Source organism: Pteropus alecto, unplaced genomic scaffold (assembly GCF_000325575.1).
Source record: "Pteropus alecto unplaced genomic scaffold, ASM32557v1 scaffold45, whole genome shotgun sequence".
In the NCBI taxonomy this organism is placed as follows: domain Eukaryota; kingdom Metazoa; phylum Chordata; class Mammalia; order Chiroptera; family Pteropodidae; genus Pteropus; species Pteropus alecto.
Genome location: NW_006442491.1, coordinates 21,523,521 through 21,543,537, shown reverse-complemented (window position 1 = coordinate 21,543,537; position 20,017 = coordinate 21,523,521). Strand labels below are relative to the sequence as shown.

At 43.6% G+C, this 20,017-nt stretch overlaps 1 protein-coding gene across 3 annotated transcripts in view; it reads left to right on the top strand.

Moving 5' to 3' along the window:
- LOC102880450 (ubiquinol-cytochrome-c reductase complex assembly factor 1) overlaps positions 1-18,407 on the top strand; it is an 85,669-nt gene extending 67,262 nt beyond the window's left edge. For all 3 annotated transcript variants that reach the window (XM_006921752.3, XM_015597253.2, XM_006921751.3), the window contains 3 exons: positions 7,814-7,891; positions 13,845-13,958; positions 16,908-18,407. In XM_006921752.3, coding sequence (XP_006921814.1) covers positions 7,814-7,891; positions 13,845-13,958; positions 16,908-17,042 — 327 coding nt within the window. In that variant the 3' untranslated portion in view covers positions 17,043-18,407. The remainder of the gene's footprint in view (positions 1-7,813; positions 7,892-13,844; positions 13,959-16,907) is intronic.
- Positions 18,408-20,017: the final 1,610 nt, after the last annotated feature.

Below are 20,017 nucleotides of genomic sequence, written 5' to 3'. Positions count from 1 at the left end.
CTCACAGAATGGAAAGGATAGTTTATCAGTAGGCCTCAGGAAGGAAGCTTAGGGATCCTAGTTTTAGGAACAGGAACTTAGTACAGTCTCTTTGAGATAATCCAACTTCAGCTGCCTTTTATCTTTGGAAAGCTCTACTCGGAGGTGAGAGTCTGATTAGATTAGTTTGGACTCTGTGCCCACCTCTGTGATGAGGAGACAAGGTTCTAGGATCAGCAGCCTGTCAACTCATATGGAGTTGGGGAGTAGGTCCCAGTCCTAAGGAAGGGATGCAGAGACAATGAGTGATATTCACCTCAGTATCAGAGTACCTCTAAGATCTACTGATCCCTTGAGGTTGATGATGGATGCAACCAGGGCAACCCATGGAACAGCCTTTGGGTATTTTTATTGGCTGTAGAATCTTGAATGCCCTGGCTTGTGATCAGTGTCAACACAATGTGACCATACCTATCTGACATCCTTCCTTGAAATTTCTCTGGTTTCTGTATTCTTAAGTATGGTAGCTAAAACAAAGACTCTTATAATAATAAAGACCAAAATTTGACCTTTGTCTGTGGTGTTTCTTTTAACATGTTCAGTTATGGCTGCCTTTTCACATTTCTCATATATAAGCTCATGATCAGGGAGACTTGCTCTGAGACTTTAGTATGTCTACCTAGTCAAATCCTTTTTCATCCTATTTATTTATTTTGGTCTAGACATACTACTGTGCATTTGATCCTGTTGAATCGCATCTTATTTCTAGGATAATTTTTCAACAATTCAGATTTTTGCATCTTGTTTTCTAACATACTAAAATTAACAATTTTAGCTTTTTGCTTGTCTGACTCTCCATTTCTGATGGTCACATCAAAAATGATGGTCATCAGAAGCAGAAAGTTGTGACAGTATGGAGAAGACACTAGGTTTAGAGACTATCATAAGCAGGGATGTGACTTTGCTGCAAGTCACTTAACATTTTTGCTTCTGTTTCCCTTGTTTATAGAATTGGGACAAAAGTAGCAGTGAGTCTGTGAGCTCTTGAGGGCAAGATATGGTGGTGAGACACAAATAAGATCATATACATGAAAACATTATCAAATCAAATGAGATGTATGCTCATTGTTACCACTATCTCTATCATAATTATTATCAGTGCAGATTTCCAATGGAGACTCCCAAGAATTGTTTCCTTTAGGACTTGGCGCCAACAGTGCTATTGTTAAAACAGTGACTCTTTGAAGTTAATATTGACCCCTCTTAACTGGAGTATGTGTGAGACTTGTCTTGTGGGATACAATCAAAAACTTCAGAAATCACAGTAGGTTATAGCTCTTATCTTCCTCTTACCTATACGTCCTGCAAAGAAGAAAATTAAATTGGTGCGATAGTTTGATCTTCTCCAGACCTTAATGTAATTCATCAGCTTCATTTCAGCATGATTATGGCCTGACTGATAACATTCGAATGCCTTGTCAAGTGGGTAAATAACTGTAATTTCCAAGGGTAGTGGTCTCTTAATTGGCTGCTTTCCAGCCCTAAGGAAAAGTCTCCTATACTTTGTGATCATTCAGAAATTAAAGCTACTGGTTCTGCATTTCTGCCTGCCAACCATGTACCTTCTCTAATATACACAGGCACTCATTCACACACACACATACACAGGTAAATTCGTTTTATTTGTTGCATTTTATAATCATTGCTGAAAGACCCTCCGTGGATCTTTTAGTCATAATGCAAGTAAATGAGTTACATGCGCATTTGTGTATTTGGTCTCTCCATGTCCCTTTTCTCTCTGTCTACTCTCACCTGTTTCTGTGTATCTCACATAATATTGCACACTGAACTAATTTCTAGCATTAAATTTAAATAGCTTGGCTGACGTTCAGTGCACATAGCCTATTGCCATGCAGTGACTGTGGACCATGGTGTTGCTACTGCGAAGCAGTGCTGATGGCATTACTGGCTACTAGAAAGACAACTAAAACCTGACCTGTAATCTTTTGCACCGTATTTTAGCCTTATGATGAATTTGATGTATTCCTTATGCTTCTGTCAGCACCTCTAGCCTCCCTTTATTATTCGTTCATTCTAACAAAATTTTATCAGCCTGCTATTGTTAGCAACTTTGCTTCAAGATAGTAGCCTTAAAGCTTGTTTTCACCTTCACGCTCATCAGTTCTTGTGATGTCCATTCCAGCCTTCTTCCATTCTCCCCTCCCACACCATTATTATACCAACTTTCCTCCAGTTTTCCCAGGAGTGAGGCTTAGCTATACTAGAAATGTTTGATGTATTAGTAATTAGCCACTGATGACTCATCTGTGTGGCCCATCTCTAGCCACCTTTTGAATTGGGATTCTCTGAGTTATGTTTACCTAAGCTCACATTAGCACTTTTTAGCCCTGCTTCTATAGAAAGCTTGAGGTGTAGGGCACACAAAGGGGCAGCCACATTATTGAAGGTGTTTGTTCCAACAGAGATAAGCACTGGAGTCAGACTACTGATGTATCCTGATCTTGACTCATTATTTCCCGGCTGTGTAACTTTGAGCTTCCCAAACCTCAGTTTTCTTTTCTCTGACGTGGGGATGGTAGCAGTACCCATCTCACAGAGTTGTTGGGAAGGATTAAGTAAGGCCATATGTTTAAAGCTCTTAGCACAGTTCTTGGCACATGGTAAACAGTGAATTGTGGGATCTGTTTCTGGACTCAGATCACTTTTGCGGCACCTGTAGACAGGAGAGAGAGGCTGCTTTGTAGAAGATATAATTTGTAAGCTGAGACTTAGAGGATAAGAAGGAGTTAGCATCCCAGTGCATAAAGAAAGGAGGATTCCCAGCAGCAGTATGCTGAAGGGCTGTAAGAGAATATGACACATTTGTGGAAATTGCTTACAGTTTTACTCTGACTGAAGGGTGGATTAAAGTTGGGAGGTAGGAGGACGTGAGACAGAAAAGACTACCAAGAACAAATCACAAAGAACCTTGCAGAGTTTGTTGAGGAGTTTAAACTTGATCCTTCATCAGTCCCCCTATCCACATAATCTGGTCCCTCTGTTAAGCAGTCACATAAATGTCTTTAAGGGCAACAACAGCAAAAAGGGGAAAGAGGGCAGTGAATTGGCCTCAAATGAACTGGCATCTCTTTAAAGCTAATATTTCTCCTTGAGAATACTACATTAATTAAACATGTACCTTGTAAGATTCATTATTGCTTTACTTGTGCTCCCTTTTGGTTGTCTCATTCATTAATCTGCTGATTAGTAACCCTGAACTCTTGCATCCCCCCACCCCCTTTTTTTTGCATTCCCTTTTTAATATACTATGCTGTTCCCCCGGGATGTAAACTCCAGGACCCGTCCCTGGCCTGCTCATGTTTGTTTTCTTTGCCCCTTGTGCCTGCCTCTGCTATAACATTTGTAGTATGTGTTAAGTAATCCTTAAGGTAACATTTTTATTATGTCATAAAAAGTGCATGGCAAATATATTATAACTCATGGACTTTGTTTAAAAATGAACGGATAATTTATTGAGTGTGTTACATGAGCCTTGCTCCCCTCCCCATTTCAGCTGAGACTTGCTGCTCATTTAGCCTAGCCTCCTATTGAGTGCTCCCACCCTGTGACATGCTGGGAAAGCAGGCCCATGGTTGGCTAGAAATGACATCATAGTTTATATACTCAATAAAAATTTAATTAAGTCATTACAGGAATTGCAGTCATCATTTAACCCTCTGATTTCTTCTGTTTAGTTTATTATTAAACATTCAGTAATACCAGTCACCAAATCCTGATGGCTTATAAAATATCTGCATGAATTTTAATAGCTTAAATAAATGGGAAAATATGAGTAACTGATATAAAAGGAACCTTTTCCTTGTGGTGGTGCTGTATGTATGTATGGGTTTTTATAAAAAGCAAAGCATTATGGAAAGGATAAGAGTTTAATAAGAAAACAGCCCAATGCTATCTGGGGGGAGTTTCTCCTGTTTTGTCCATCTGTGTATTCATGGGCAGGGTGTTCCATATAGGATGATCTAGCAGTGGAGACACAGAACCTGTACACCAGCAAACAAAAGCTGAAATGAGAGAATAAAATCTCAACAGAGGTTCACCGGAGGGAATATCCAGCCCCCTTTAGCTTCTAGGCTGGATAGAAGGGCCCGAGGGGCGAGTCCAGTAGTTCAGGAAGCTGCTCTCACTTATGCTCTCACCTGTTGCCTACAGATCATGTGTCTGCACTGATTGAGCTTCTGCCCTCTTCCAGGAAGGGCCCTTTTCATGATCTAATCCAGCCTGGGTGATGATATCTGAAAACCATTCCTAGCTGTGGCAGCTTGCCATCTCTCAGAGCTTACAAATCACCAGAGGTGGAATATAGGATAAGGAAGTAGAGGAGCCTTGCTAATAAGGAATTCCACTCTTGCTGTCCATTCTTGCGGGGCAATAGCCAGCCAGAATGCAGGTGCATCCCAAGAGGAGAAAGTATGTTCATATGTAAATAGATCTTGCTGGAGAGCAAGACCCCGAGGTTTGCAGGGTAATGTGTTGGTAATCTCTGGAAGTGCCCCATAGATGGTGAAGTAGGAAAAGCACTCGTCCAGAAATCAGATTCTAATACTGACCCTGACACTAACTCGATGTGTGATCTTGGACAAGTCGTTACTCTTTTTTGGGTCTCAGTTCACCATTTCCTCAAAGGGATTGAGCTAGGTTATTTCTGAGGGCCCTTCCAGCTCTAAAGCCTGCTGGTTTGATGAAACACATAAACCAGCTCTGTGAGCAGTTTCAGTGAATGTTTACCTCTGAGAGATGCTCCTGCCTTTGTTTGACATTTCTGACGTTGTCCGTTTATGGCTCTGGTTCTTCTTAGAAAATTAGGAGAACAACTAGTATGGTGGGTGTAGCAAGAGCCCCAAAATGAGTATCAACAGGTCTGGGTTGTAGTGCCACCCTCACACTGCAGAAGGAATTAACTTTAGCTCTGGCTTCTTTCATGACTCTTCCTTTTGCCTGAGCCTGTCCTGGAAGATGGCTCAGTAGAAGTTGGGCATTATATGAAATTTCAGAAACATGGAAGGTACTCAGCAATAAGTAAATGGGTGTCATTGGCTAGAATATGCTATGTGTGGCACTCAGGCGCTTGTAAGGATTCAGTCAGTAGCATGTCAGTTTTAAACCCTGCTCTGGGCCAGGCCTGGACTGGGTGTTGGGGTTGCCAAGATTAATCAGAGTTCCTTACATCCTTTGAGTAGCTCACCAGACTAGTGGGAGAGACAGGTACATAAGCAACTCTAAACCACGTTATGCACCCAGTGAGAGAAGTGTAGACAGAGCTGTGGGAACACGAAAGGTGGATGGCTTATTTGTCCTGGGTTGAAGGTGGGGTGGGGAAGGTCATGGATTGTACTACCAGCCTACACCCAATCTCACATTTTCCAGTCTTGAGCTTCACAATTTTCTCTTCTTTTTTGAAAATGATTCATAACCATAAAGTATTGGAACTGGTTTTAGTTTTATGCAAACAAACTAGAAAATATTTACTCATAATTCCTTGCATTTGCTGAGCACTTTACAGTTTACCTAGGTTTTCAACATACATTGTTGCATTAATGAATGAATAAATGCTAATTCAAACCAGCCCTTGTGTAGGACATTTAAAAGACAACAAAATAGACTCAGAGGTTACTTGATTTACCCAAGATTACATCTCACGTAATAGAATTATGACTTGAATTCAGGTTTTCTGATTAAATTCAACACTCCTTTCTACCCTTCTTTAGAGACCAGTTATAAACCATGGGATTAAATCACTCAATCTTTGATTTATGTTCCAAAATAAAATTATCCTCCTGGAGGCAGAAACCCGATAGAATGTAAGGCACATGAACTTTGGAATCAGACTGACCTGGATGCTAATCTCAGCTTTATCACTAATTTGCTGTGGGACCTAAGGCAAATCACTTCACTTGTCTAAGTCTTAGTCTTCTATGTCTATAAAAACATGACTATAGTATATTGACTTCTTTGAGTTCTGGTGATGATTAGAGGAGATGATGTCCATAAAGCACCTGGCCCTTAATAAGTACTCAGTAAATGAAGGAGATGATGGTGGTCACGGTCACGGTCACGGTCGGGGAGGGCTGTTAAGCACAAATCTTATTCTCCATATAAAGTTCCAAATGACTTTTGGTTGTCTCTAAAACCTGTCAGTTTAAATATTCAGGGAGTCCTTACTACATATTACATATTAGACCAGGCTTTCTGCTGCAATCCCAGAGGAATGAAAATTGGATCCTGTCCTCAGGCATATTCCTGGAGGTCATATTCCCAGAGGTCTGGAGGTCAGAGTTTACTCCATTCAAGACATTCAGTGGGGTAAATGCCTTCTAGGCTCTGAAGTCCCTCCTGGCCATTCTCTGAGAAGAATCCTACCAGAGTCTCAGTGGTCTCACTGGAATTGCATTTCTAAAATAGTCTCTTAACAGAAACTACCTAACCACTTCAGCCCGTCTTATTCTCTCCTGCCCTCCACGACCTTTGAGTCCCCCCTTTCTCCTCAGCATCTTAGAGTCCTGCCTCTCTCCCTCCTCTTTCCACCTCTCTCATTTTCTTCTTCTGTTCTTTTATTACAAGCTCTTTCGAGTGATTCCTAAGACATTTCCTGACCTGGACCCAACATGTCTTTCCAGTGTTTCTGCCCATTCACCCTCCCTGGTACTCCTCAATTTTTTTTTCCTGCCTCTGCACCTTTATATACCTTATTCCTTCCATCTAGAATGTCCTCTCTTCTCCCCCTCACTCTGTCCTGTCAGACTCCTCCTCCTCTGAGGTCCACTTAAACATTATCTCCTACAGAACTCTTCTTCCCCACCTCCCCCAAGCAAAGATATTTGTCTTAAAATTCATTTATGGCTCACCACTTTGGAAATAAAATTTGAGACAACACATTGCAGGATAATTAGAGTTGACCCTTGAACAACCTGACATCGAACCCGTGCTCAGTCAAAAATCCTCATATAACTTTTGACTCCTCAAAAACTTAACTACTCTTGGTATTCACATGGGATTCAAGGACCCCCTGCAAATATTAAGATCCATGAATGCTCAAGTCTCTTATATAAAATGGCATAGATCAATACATACAGTTGGCTCTCCTCATCTGCAGACTCTCAGTTATGGATCGAAACAGTATAGGTACTTATTGAAAAAAATCTGTGTTTAAGTGGACTTGCACAGTTCAAACCCATGTTGTTCAAGGGTCAACTGTAGTTTTTACGTGTCTGTTTTCCTATACTAGATGGTCTGCTCCTCCAGTCAAGAAACTGTTTCTTCTACTTCGTGTTTATAGCAGTAGTCCCCAACCTTTTTGGCACCAAGGACCAGTGCTCCTATGAGAATCTAATGCCTGATGTTCTGAGGTGGAGGTGAGGTGGTGATGCTAGCGCTGGGAAGTGGCTGCAAATACAGATGAAGTTTCACTCGCTTGCCTGCCACTAACTTCCTGCTGTGTGGCCTGGTTCCTAACAGGCCACAGACAGGGGGGGCCCTGGTTTGTAGGATCTAGCACAAAGCCTTGACACATGATTGGGGCTCAATTCATTAAATGGAGTTACTGCTTTTTGTAATTTGGCATCAGAACTTAAAAGAAGCTGTCAAACTGGGGAGAATCCTGACAGATCAAGGAAATGGGGACGGACTGGCAGTTTGACCTGTTAGGGACCCTCTGACCCTCTCTTCTACAAGTGTGTGGCAGCTCAAAACCAAAGATCCCACTTTTTGGTTTGTTCCTTTCTTTCATACTTTTGTTTTTGCCATTTTGTTTCTGTAGGTTAATCCCTATATCCTGAAGAAGAACATGACGGTTATGACAAATAATTTCTATGCAGCAATCTTGGGATATGATGAGGTAAGATCATTTGTGAAGCCTTAGGCAGAACAGTGGCTTCCCCCAACAAAGGCTTTGGTGAGAGCCTCTGAAGGAAGCTTCAGGGGCTGTCGTTGCCTGCCATTATCACTTAGTATTTATTTCCTCATCTTTATTGGCAAATAGAACAAATATGCCTAGTTTGTGTGAGGTAAAGAGGGTGCTATATAATATGGTCAAATCATTCAATTAGTCAGCATTTGTTGAGTGCCTGTGGGGAGCTGTGGGGAGCTGGATGGAGCGGATGGACAAAGGCAAATCAGTCACTTTCTCAGCCCCTGGTGCCCTTAGAGAGAGGAAGACATACATGCATAAATAGTATCATCTGCCAGACAAATCACACTTTTTTTTTTTGGCTTTAATTATAAAAGCAGTGCATACTCATTTAAAAAATTCATAAGGCCATACACAAGTGGTTGAAGTAGAAAATAGAAAGCCCCTTTCCTATCCTACCCACTTCCTAGCCGCAGAGGAAAACTGTATTAGTCAATTGGGTGTCTTTCCAGATATTACCTGTGTATACATAGCACCTATATATTTTCTTTATGCAAATGGAAGTTACACTATATACACTTAACTGTAACTTGCTTTTTTTACTGAACAATATGTCTTGGGCATTCTTCCACATCAGCACATTTAGATCTATCTCATTTTTTTATTATAAAATATATATAACAGAATTTTAACCGTTTTAACCATTTTTAAGTGTACATTTTAGTGGCATTAAGTACATTCATATTGTTGAGCAACCATAACCACCGTCTACCTCCAGAACTTGTTCCGTCTTCCCCAACTGAAACTCTGAACCCATTAAACACTGTTCACTCATTCTCCCCTGCCTCCAGCTCTTGGTAACCACTATTCTGCTTTCTGTCTCTGTGATGTGGACTATTCTGAATATCTCATATAAGTGGAATCATACAGTTTTTGTCCTTTTGTGTCTGGCTTATTTCACTTGACATAATGTCTTTAGGTTTCAACCATGTTGTAGCATCTTTCTCTTCTTCCCCCCGCACCCCCCCCTGTTATTATGGAAATTTCAAACACATAGGAAAGTTAAAAGAATGGTATGATGAACACCTGTGTGCACACCACCGGGATTCATCATACCTCATCTTTTTAACAAATCACGTGCTTTTATGCTCGTTTTGTGGTTATCTCGGATTTATCACCCCTTCTGGGAAATGGTCCCAGAACTTCACCAGGCTCAGCTCATTCCTCCCTCTCTGGACTCCACAGCCTTTGCTACATTAGTGTTAACTGCCATCCTGGCTGGGCGAGGATTTCTTCTGGGTAGTGGCAGTATCTGCTGTGTTTATATTTCTATTGGCTAGCATGGTACTTGGCACGTAGTAGGTGATGAGTGAGGAATGGAAGAAATACATAAAAAGATGAAAGTAAGAAATTGGAGTTCAGGCTGGAGGAAATGTTATCAACCCGAAGATAATAATTAAAGCCAGGAAATAAGCTTACAAAAAAAGTAAGTTAAATGACTTGCTTAGGGTCATAGGACTAGTTAAAATTAAAGTTTCCCGATTTTCAAACCATTAGATAATATCAAATATAAGAGAGCAGTTTAGATTGCATACCAAACACATCATTAATTTAATATGAACTTTGTAGGAGTGGGGTGGGAGTTGACACACTGCTTAAATCTACACATTGGTTGTTAAATGAGAAACATTCTGATTACAAAAACCTTACAGCACATAAAAGAATGAGGTGTAGAATTGAAGAAATAATAATTTTCTATTGACATTTGTTTGAGGTCTTTATTGCAGGCGCTCAGTTGATTCCTTTCACCAATATTAATAAATATGTTCTGAATTATGTTTCTTCTCTGTCCTCCATCCCAGTCCATTTTGGCAGAGCCATCTTACAAACATGCCTGATCATGAGTCACCTGGGGTGCTTTTTAAATCTTAATTCTTGAACACCTCTCTGAAGATTCCAGTTCAGTATGAGTGGGGCCTGGTATTTCAACAAGTACCCCAGGTGACTCTAAGAATAGGAAAATTTGAGAAATGTACTAATTACCAGGGGCACTTTTTGGAAATACCGATGTTTGGGCCCTATCTCCCAAAAGTTTTGACTTAGCTGCTGTAGGTAGACATCTCTAATTGTAAAAGTTCCTCCAGGTAATTGTAATGTGCAATTCTAGAACAGTTTTTCTTAAATTTTAATGTGCATGTAAATCACCTAGACACCTGGGTAAAATTCAGATTCTGATTCAGCAAGTCTGGGGTGAGGCCTGAGATTCTGCATTGCTAATAAGCTCCAAGTGATATAGTTACAGCACTTCTGCAAACCACAGCTTTTAGAGCTGTGTTGTCCTATCGTAGCCACATGCAGCTATTTTGATTTAAATTTATTAAATAAAAATAAAAATTTAGTTTTTCAGTCACACTAGTTGCATTTCAGGTGCTCAAGAACTATATGTGGCTAGTGGCCACCGTAGTGAACAATGCAGTGTAGAACTTTTCTATCGTCAGAAATTTCAGTTGGACAGTGCTATTCTGTAACACCCTTTTCCTACAATATTGTTTGGATTGTGCCCCAACCCTAGACACTTTTGGAACCTTCCTGTTTTCTACTACATTAGGTCCAGAGCCCTCCATGGAACTTCAGACCTTCTCCGAACTGTCCCCATTGTGACATGTCTTATGCACATTTATCTCTTATTTCTTGCCAATGTATAGCCTTCTCACCGAGTGAGGCCTTTTGCCTTACTGACCACAGACATGCTGCTCCTAATAGAGGCTCTTCTGGATAACCAGCTCGAGAGGGCAGTAGCTGAGTCTGTCAGCTTTGTCCCTGAGGGCCTGATTCAAGACCTGACATCTTGTAGGTACCCCCTCTGTAAATGTTTAGTAAACATTACTCTCTGTTATGTCCTGTAGCTCTCCAAATAGTCTCCGTTCCTAAAGGCCCCGTTCTCTACAAAGCCTTTTCTGACCTCTCTAGATCTCTCTTTTTTACTCTGAATTTCAACATCCATTCATCAGTTTAGCAGGTATTTATTAAGTGCCTCCCATGTGTGATGCACTGGGAATATATTGGCGAATCAAACAAACATGGTCTGGTTCTTTCCCACTGGCGCCTATCTTCTAATGGGGAGGTAGGCAGTAAATAACGAAACAAGTAAGTATCTAATTACAAATAGAGTGCAGTGATAAAGAATAATGGGGAAAATACTTAGTGTGGACTGGGAAGGTCTCTGAAGAGTTGTCATAGAAGCTGAGACTCAAGAATGAGGAAATAGCCAGGTACAGAATACACCTCAGAGGTCTCCCTATACAGATTAACATTTGCTCATTCTCCAGTATTTAATTCTGTGCTACTCCTTGATGTGCATTAGCTTTGTTCCTTCAACTAGATTGCAAGCTGCCTGTGAGCTGAGACCATATTGCTGTGATGCTGTGTTCTTAGCATCATCCTAAGCACATAGTGATGTCAAATTAGTCTTCACTGCATGAGGCTCTGCTACTCTAAACCCTTAATTATAACAAGAGTTCTCTAGTGCCAGGATAGTCCCTTTGGCTTCCTCTCAGTTACTCTAGACCTAGGTGTCTTAATTTCCTGAAGAATGACTGTTTTGTATTGTGAGAGGAAACAAATAGGAACCCTAGTAGATTATGGGAAAATAGCTATGCTGGCTCCCAGGTACCTTTTTAACTTTCTAGCTTCTTTGTTTTGAAATTTTCACTCTCTCAAACCAGTCTCCCATTTGTTTTCACTGACTTACTAGCAACATGATGGAAAGAAGGCCGAAGCTGGGTTTGTCGATTTATTCAGCCATTTTTATTGCACTTCCACTTTGTGCCCGATATCGCATCCTAGCTAGACCTAGTCAGGCACCATCCCCTGACCTCACCAGTGCATTCTGGTCCTATTTCTACCACCAGTTAGCTCGATAATCTCTAAGCCTCAGTGTACTTTTGTTTCAAATGGGGATAATAATATCTGTTCTTCTTGGCATACATAGTCATTAGGAGCCAGGTGTATGAAGGAACTCTGATAGTCTGGAATGGTAAGGTTGTTATTACTATTAATCTGAGTCTTGAGTCATCTATTTTTTGTCTGACAGCTCAAGAACTGATTATGGGTTTGCCTCTTCCCAGCCATCTCACCCATTACCAAGGCTGCCTGTTTACAGCAGGCCATGGCACCAAGACTGTGCTCTGTGCTCATTCTCCAAGTCCTCATAACACCTGCTCCTGTTCCTATTTCTTCCTGTGTAGCACATGTGGGTCACTGGCAGCAGTACTCCGGCATGTGCCCAGGGCTCTTCAGACACAAGCAAGCTGTTGTGTTAGCAAATAACTTGGAAAACAGTGATGTGCCTGAGCTTGTCCTTGGCTCCTGTCCCCATCCACCGGAAGAGGCTGGTTTTCCTGACTCTGCCATTGTGCCAGGACAGTCTCTTAAGTGGTGAACTTGTAGTGGTGTTTAGCAAGAGCATATGGAACAGGTGGACTCTTTTTCCACCAAACTGTCAGGACCCCATATGGGACATGGCCCTTCCTGGCAGCAGACCTGAGGCCAGACTTCATGTACCACAACGCTCCAGAGGCCAGCCCACAATATATGTCAAATAAATGGTCCTGGGACTTTGTGCACTTACTTACCACTTTAAGGACCTTTCACGACTATTATCTCATCATTCTTACAACAACTCTGTGGGATAGGTATTATTATGCTTGTTTAGTGTATGAGGGACTGAGGCTCAGGAAGGGCTGGTAGCTTTCCAAAGGTCACAGAGCCATCAAGTGACAGAGCTGCCATTTGAACTCAGGTCGTCTGATCTCCAGAGGCCACCATTGTTTCAGCTATATCCACAGCTGCTTGAAAAAGCAAGCTCTTAATATTTGTATCTGACATATTACACTTAACAAAATACCTTTACATTGTCTTACATTTATAATTCAAGGATGCTGGGAGAAGGGCAAGTATTTTCATCTCTATTTGATAGATGAGAAGGTTGAGACTCAGGTTTAGTGAATTATCTACCATCTCTGAGCTTGGCAGTGGCAGAACTAGGACTTGACCTAGCCTTCAAAATCCCAGTCAGCACTTTGTCTGGTTCTACACGCTATCTTGATACCTGGACAGAGCAACTTCTCCGGGCCCTTCTCTTCCATTGCCTTATCCCAGGAAGCAAGTCCCTCCCCCTGTCCTCCCTGAGAGGTCCAAGCTAGAAAACGGCCCAGGTCCAAGGCCCATCTGCTGATTAGCCTCCGTGATATTTGGACTTTCCAAAAGAGGGCTCCTCTGCACCGGGAGAGACAACGTTAAGGCACACATATACACAGGCTCTGAGTATTCCCTCTGTGACCCAAGGCAATCCTGCCAAATAGCCTGTGCCTCTACTTAGAGAGAAGCTGGGCCAGCCACGACCAGCTCAGTGCTGGTAACATTGAAGCCAAGGTGTCTAGTTCCCTTCCCCAAAGGGCCAGCTGTCTTGCAGATGTGTACCCCTGGACCAGGAGAGAAGGTGCAGTCCCTGCCCACCTCTGCTCCTCGGAAAAAAAATATACACTTAACAATATTTCGAGCCCGTGTTGTGGACAGCAGTGGAGTCACTGCTGCTACTATTTCTTTTCTTAGCCTCTGTACCTGGGCCAGGTACAGTGTGGTAGAGTAGAGGGAGCTGTGGCCTGGTAGGGTCAACCAGACATGAGCCCCATCTCTGCATCACCTTAGCCAGTCACTCAGCTCCTCTGGGTCCCAAGTTCTTCTGTATAAAATGAAGAGGTTGGACCAGATGCTCTCTGAGGACCCTTCCAGCTCTACCATGCAGCTTCCCCATTTCTCATAGTCTGATGTCCTTCTGAGCATGTTCTATGGTTACTAGCATGTTCACAATATCCCCAGCTTTTGTCTCATGATTCTTTCATACTCCCTGTATGGTGAATTGTTGTACCCTGTGTTCCAGGGGATCCTTTCAGATGATCATGGGCTGGCTGCTGCCCTCTGGAGAAGCTTCTTCAACCAGAAATGTGAAGACCCTCGACAGCTTGAATTGTTGGTAGAATATGTGAGGAAACAGGTGAGTGGCCCTTCCCCTCCTCTCTAGAATCTCACAGAAAGCAGGTCCTTCCTGATGTCTGCCAATGCTGGACTGTCAGAGGATCATGAGAGGCTGAGTTCCCAGAGGCCAGCAGTCTGAAGGAACTCTAATTAAATCATGTCAGCACTGGATATCGATAAAGAGAACCTTCTGTGTATTCGCCATGAGTAGGCCAGGGGTCAGGGAACGAGAATAGAAAAAAAAAAAAGGCACAGAATAGTCTCCTGCTTCGAGTAACTTTTGGTCATTCATTTACTACACGTTTGATTGCCTTCTGCATGCCAAGTGCTATGCTAGATCCTGGGCACACATAGTCCTGTCAGATATGGGCATGATACAGTGCAGCCACCCACTGTAGCCCCCTTCTCTACCTACTTTGAGCCCCAGGATTCATGTTTCTTTCTTTTAATGTTTAGCAAGACTGGGCTCCAAGCATTATTCCACAGACATCCCTCAAGCCTCTTTCTACTGGGCGCTTTGCATAATCACTTCATTTCTTACCCCGCTGCTGTCCAGGGCTCCCTGATAACCTCGTTTCTAGAAGAAAGCTCCAGAGCGAGGACTGCTTAACTATGGTTTTCCTCAGGCCCATGGAGAATTCATTCCTCGATCTCTCTGCCCCCTAATCTTGTATCGATGAGAAACCCATGCTTTCTAGATGAGTGATCTGAGTGGCAGGGAAGAGGAACATAGAGGCTTTTCTAGGGTCTCCCAGTGAGTCAGCCTGCACAGCTGGCCTAGAACCCTAAACTAGGTGATTCATGTAGTCACTAGAGGCTTCAGCTGTTCCAGACAACTCACCAGCTCAGGCTGTCCCATGAGTCACACCTTTGCTTCATGGGCATGGCCCCTGGAGCCAAAGTGGCCTCACTCCACAGTTATTCTCTTATTTACCTGTGTCCATGGCCTTTAAGCCTTCAACAGCCAGAAAATGGAAGGCCCGATTCTGGCTTTTAAGGAGAAGACTGGGCCTACAAGATGATCTTGTTGATTGCTGGAAAAGTCAGTCTGAGGCTCTTTGGACCTGGAAGCCAAGACTTCCGTTAGACTATTTTTCAAATCTGCTAGAGCCGGAGAGAAGGCACTGTGTCCAGAGGGCCCCCTCACAGGGAATTCTGAGACTTACATTGTTGGCTGGACTCACCCTCAGACAGGAGTAGCAGTTGACAAAGCAAATGTCATGTTTTCTGAGAGACCAGCCCAACTTTTCCAGCTGCTATAGTGGGCTTATGCCAGGGGCCATAATGGGCACAGCTGGGACCTCTCTGAGGGTCCTAAAGGAAAGGGCTACCGTACCAATGCCTCTATAAGAAGTCCTGTATTGCCCCAGTGAGAGGCAGGCAATAAAACCTTGATGGGGCTCTTAGGGAAGCATGGAGCTTTTCTGGGGACCCAGTTCTATCAACAAACCTTTTGAGTACCTACTGTGCCAGGCATTCTGTTCAGAAAGCAGAGATTAATAAATCCTAGTCCTGCCCTCAAGGAGCCAGCTCCTGGTTTGGCAGGGAATCCAGTCAGGTACAAGGCTAACCCCGGAATAAGTCAGGCTGTGATGTGATACAGGTAGGAACAAAGTGCTATGGAAGGCCAGAGAAAGGAAAGACTAAGTCTGACGGAGAGGATCAGGGAGGCTGGGTCCTGAGCAGACTCATCCTGCACCAGGCTGCTAGTTAGTGTGATAGATGGCCCAAGACCCAGTGAGAGGTTATGTTTATGTGAGATTTTTATCCCAGGAGATGGGCATGGTGGTGGCCTTAGGGACTAAATGGAGCAGTTGGAAAGAGGAGTGGGTTTTAGGGAAGATAATGTGTCAGTTCATCTCCTTGCCCTGGAGAACAGCAGGACATGTGGAAATGTAGACTTGAGGTATATGTGAGAGACTGGGGTTCAGTTCGAGGGTCAGCAGCCTGAGAATGAAACAGTAGGAGCGAAGGAATTCTTGGAAGGGGGAGATGATCCAAGGCCTAAGATGAGGCCTTCGGACCCCTGTCCCTTCCCCTTATCCCCCAAATGCCTTCTCACCCCAAAATGGACCTTCATTTTTCTGGATCCAGTGCTGATTCCTGCTCTGATCCAGCTCACCCTAAATTTTGCCTGGCTACTTGAAAGCATTTCTCATTCTTCTGCTCTCCTTATTAGCAGCAGCCTGGGGAATCCTCCCAGAAACCACCTTTATCTCCTGAGACACAGCCACTCATTAGGTCACCTGCTTCTTGCAGAACTGTTTGATCACACCTCCCTTGCAGCCATTCCTGTCTTCCATCACAGGTGTCCCCTCTCCACAGAGCTGTTTGGGGGGATAAACTCCTCCAGCCATTCTAGAGGGATGAAGCTGGGGCCCACTAACCAGAGTCCGGGCCAACTAACTTGGGGTCAGGGACCACTAGAGGACAGCAGAGACGTGCATAGTTAAAAAAAAAAGTTCTAGTGTACATATGTTCTATAATTTAATCTTGTCATTTAATCACGTCCTGTGGGTGTACAGTACTATCCCCTCTCTCAGACAAGGAAACTTAACATCTCACAGAAGGGCATTTGGCTCACCTTGGGTTCCATCGCCACTCTGAATGGACACACACACACCCCTACCTCAAGGATGTGTCTCCCCAATACATCCCCCCTAGAAAGTTCTTTCAGTCCAGAAAGTCAGGGCTTGTGTGTCTAACTGTTTAAAGGCATGATGGGGAATTCCCTAAAGCCTTCCCAGTGAGCTTCCCCAGTGACTCGTTTTGCCAAACCTCAAGTGAAATAAATGTGGGAGATCAGAGACACCCCCAACCCTGCCCGCCGCCAGCCTGGAAGCTAGGATGGTCAGAAGTTTCCTCATGGCCCCTCCTCTTCCTCTCTTTTAGAAGGCTGTTTCCTTATGCCACCTGATGTCTGTCCTGCCTTGTCCCTTTCCTTTGTTTTCTGCCCTCCTGGTTGCAGATTCAGTACCTGGACTCCATGAATGGTGAGGATCTGCTTCTGACAGGGGAGGTGAGCTGGCGCCCTCTGGTGGAGAAGAATCCTCAAAGCATCCTGAAGCCCCATTCTCCAATTTATAACGATGAAGGTCTTTGACCGTCTGGTCGCTCTGAACAGCTGGCCAGCTTGCTTTGAAGAACCACCAGCAGAGAGGTGCCTGTTTGGCCCAGGACCCTGCAGAAAGTGGCGTGAACTGACCTATGAACAGTATCTGTCAAATACCTGGCCCCATTTGTGTTGATTTTCCTCTTAATATGCCCAGGAATCTGATCTGGTGGAGTGCAGTGCTGGGAAAAGCTCTTCTGGGGTGTCCTCTTCCTCAAGTGAAGCCCTGAACAAGAGCTCCTCCGTACACATTCCTCAAGCCCCCTCTAACAACCTTGTGATTGACAGCTTTCCCTAAAGGCTGCGGAAGGGATGGGGTAGATTAGGAAGGGGACACCCCCACCAAGGGCCCACTGTGGCCTAGGAGCAGTTGGTAATGCTGCTGAGTCAAGACTGGTAACCATGCTCTGTCCCCTGGCTTTGAGCCGTGGGTTGAGTTTGACATTAAAAGAAACAGACTTAACTCTGCCATGACTCTTCTTTATTCCAGGGTCTTTTAGAAACTTATCTGAGGTGGCGGATGCTATAAGCTAGGCGGACCCTTAGCTCAGAGACAGGGACAAGGAAAGGATCAGGAGGGTCTCTGCTGCTGCTTTTGTCTCCAGTTCATGGAGTTGTGGCCCGCCAAGCCACAGCCTGCCCGGCCCTGTCCTTTGGGGCCCCCAAGGCCTCTGATGGCCAGGGGCTTCTCATACCCTAAGTCATTTGGAAAGAGGCCTCAAGAACAAAGGTCCCTTTGTCACCCTCCAGTGACCCAGGTGAGAAGCGTGCTGTCTTTCCTCTCAGTTCTCCCCTTATCTGAGTTACTGGGGAGAAGAGAACATTCTTCCTGGCTTAGTTGTACCATTTTAAGACCTAGCCATATGCCCAGCTCTCTATGCCTTTCCCAGCTTCTGGAGCATATGCTGCAGAGCCGCTGTGGTCTGAGCACTTGAGGACCAGTCCCCTCCTGCCTCTGAGTATAGGTCATCTCTTGGGAGATTTTCTTTAAATTGAAAAAAGGGGGCGGGGAACTATATTGCCCCTCCTTCCCCCCCATCAAACTTCCTTCATTTAACTTGCTATAAAATGAGTCATATAACGAAACTCTATATGGGTGAGGTATATCCCACTTCTGTGAAAACATTACAAATCAAACCGCCTTCTCTGAGTTTATTTAAGATGCTTTTGTTGCGAGCGGAGCTCTAGAGTGAAGCCTCCTCTGTGTGTGTGAGATAATAACACCTTGTAACTCATTACAGCTGGGCACTATTTACATAAACCAGAGCTGAGCCAGGCAGGAATTTGCTGATTAATTTATTTTTAATGGAGTGAAGTATACCATGCACCAAAATAAACTTTACTGTGTGTACCTAACTGCTCCTGGAATGGATGGAAAAATTAATGGAACAGATTTTGGCTCCCAACTCTGCACATTAATTCATATATAAAAGTTATTTGAGCTTAACCCATTTGCTGCCCACGGCAGCTTCCCAGCCACAGATCCCAGTTCAGCTACTGGGCTTGTTTTAGAATCATGGAATCTCCGATTTGGAAGGAACTTTTGAGGTCTTTTAGTCCAGCTTTGGTTCAGAACTTGACTCCCCTTCTCAACATCCCAGTTGGCCTGTGTTCACACAGGCCATATATGAATACTTCAGCAGCAGATGGTCCTGGCCTCAGAGTCATGTCCTGTCTCCACAGATGAGTAACCATCAAACATTGCATGCATCTTGTACACAGAACTGCGTTTCAAAGAGCCAAATCCGTTTATCATGTATGTGATGTCCCAAAGCCCTTACTTTCTGTCAGTATCTTTCATTGACTATGTCCCACCTCCCATTCAAGATAAAATCCAGGCTCCTTGGAGGCTGCAAAGCTCATCTTAGTTTGACCCCTGCCTGTTTTTGTCAGTCTCTAACCTATTTCTTCCCTGAACAAACTGAACCACTTGGGGTTACCTGAGGAGACCACCCTGTGTTTTTCCTCTACCTGGATCCTCTTCCTCCCTCTTCTGACTAAAGAAATTCCACCTGTCCTCAAATACCCTCCTCTCCTGTCCGCCCCAGGTGGTATCCTCTGGTGAAACCATTTTTACACCCACCTTCCATCCTGCACTGTGAGCTCCTTCAACGTGGGCACTATGTTTGGGCCAGTCGCTTTTGTTTCTCCAGTGCCCATAGAGTGCCTGGCTCCTAGTAGGCATCAGTGTAAGCTTTGATAAACAAAAGAAGGAATGAATTACTAAAGCAAGTATCAGTTACAACCCCAACAACAACAAAAAAGCCCCTTTCTCTTAGTCTGACCTACAGTTCAGTTTATTTTAACAGTTTGGTAGGAAGTACTTCCTTTGGCCTTTGCTGTAGAAACAAAACATTCTTTCTCTAGCTAAATAAATATTTTTTATATTGTGAATTGTTACTATGCAAAACAAGAGAAGGAGATGATTTCTTGCCCTCGGGGAGATTGCTCTCTAGGAATAGTTTTTTCATGTATACTTCCAGAAAGGATCACAGCAAATTAAGAGACACAGTTATAATAAAACTGCAAAACAAAACTAAACTTAAGATGCAAGTATTGAGAGGAAAGAGAAGGAAAATCATCATCTTAGAAAACCTAGGCTGCTAATATCCCAACTTTCATATGACTTTTAGGGTAATTCATGAAGTGTTTTTATTGCATTATCACAGCAGTCCTATAAATAGATATTATCCTCATCATTCTTATCCCCTTTACATAAGTGAGGGGACTAAGGATGAGAGAGGTCTGGTGGGTTATCCATGGTAACAAGGGGCCAGGAGTGCCCCAGCCTACGTCTCCCCAAACTCGAGGCCGTTGCTCTCTGTCCATCTCACACTGCCTCCTTCAGGTCAGTGAGGAAATCTGCAATTGAGTATAAAACTTTGCTGAGCTTCCTGGCAGCGGGAGGCAGAACGGGAAAAGTCTTAAGGTTACGTAGTTCCCATTGTTACATAAAAGGAAGTGTA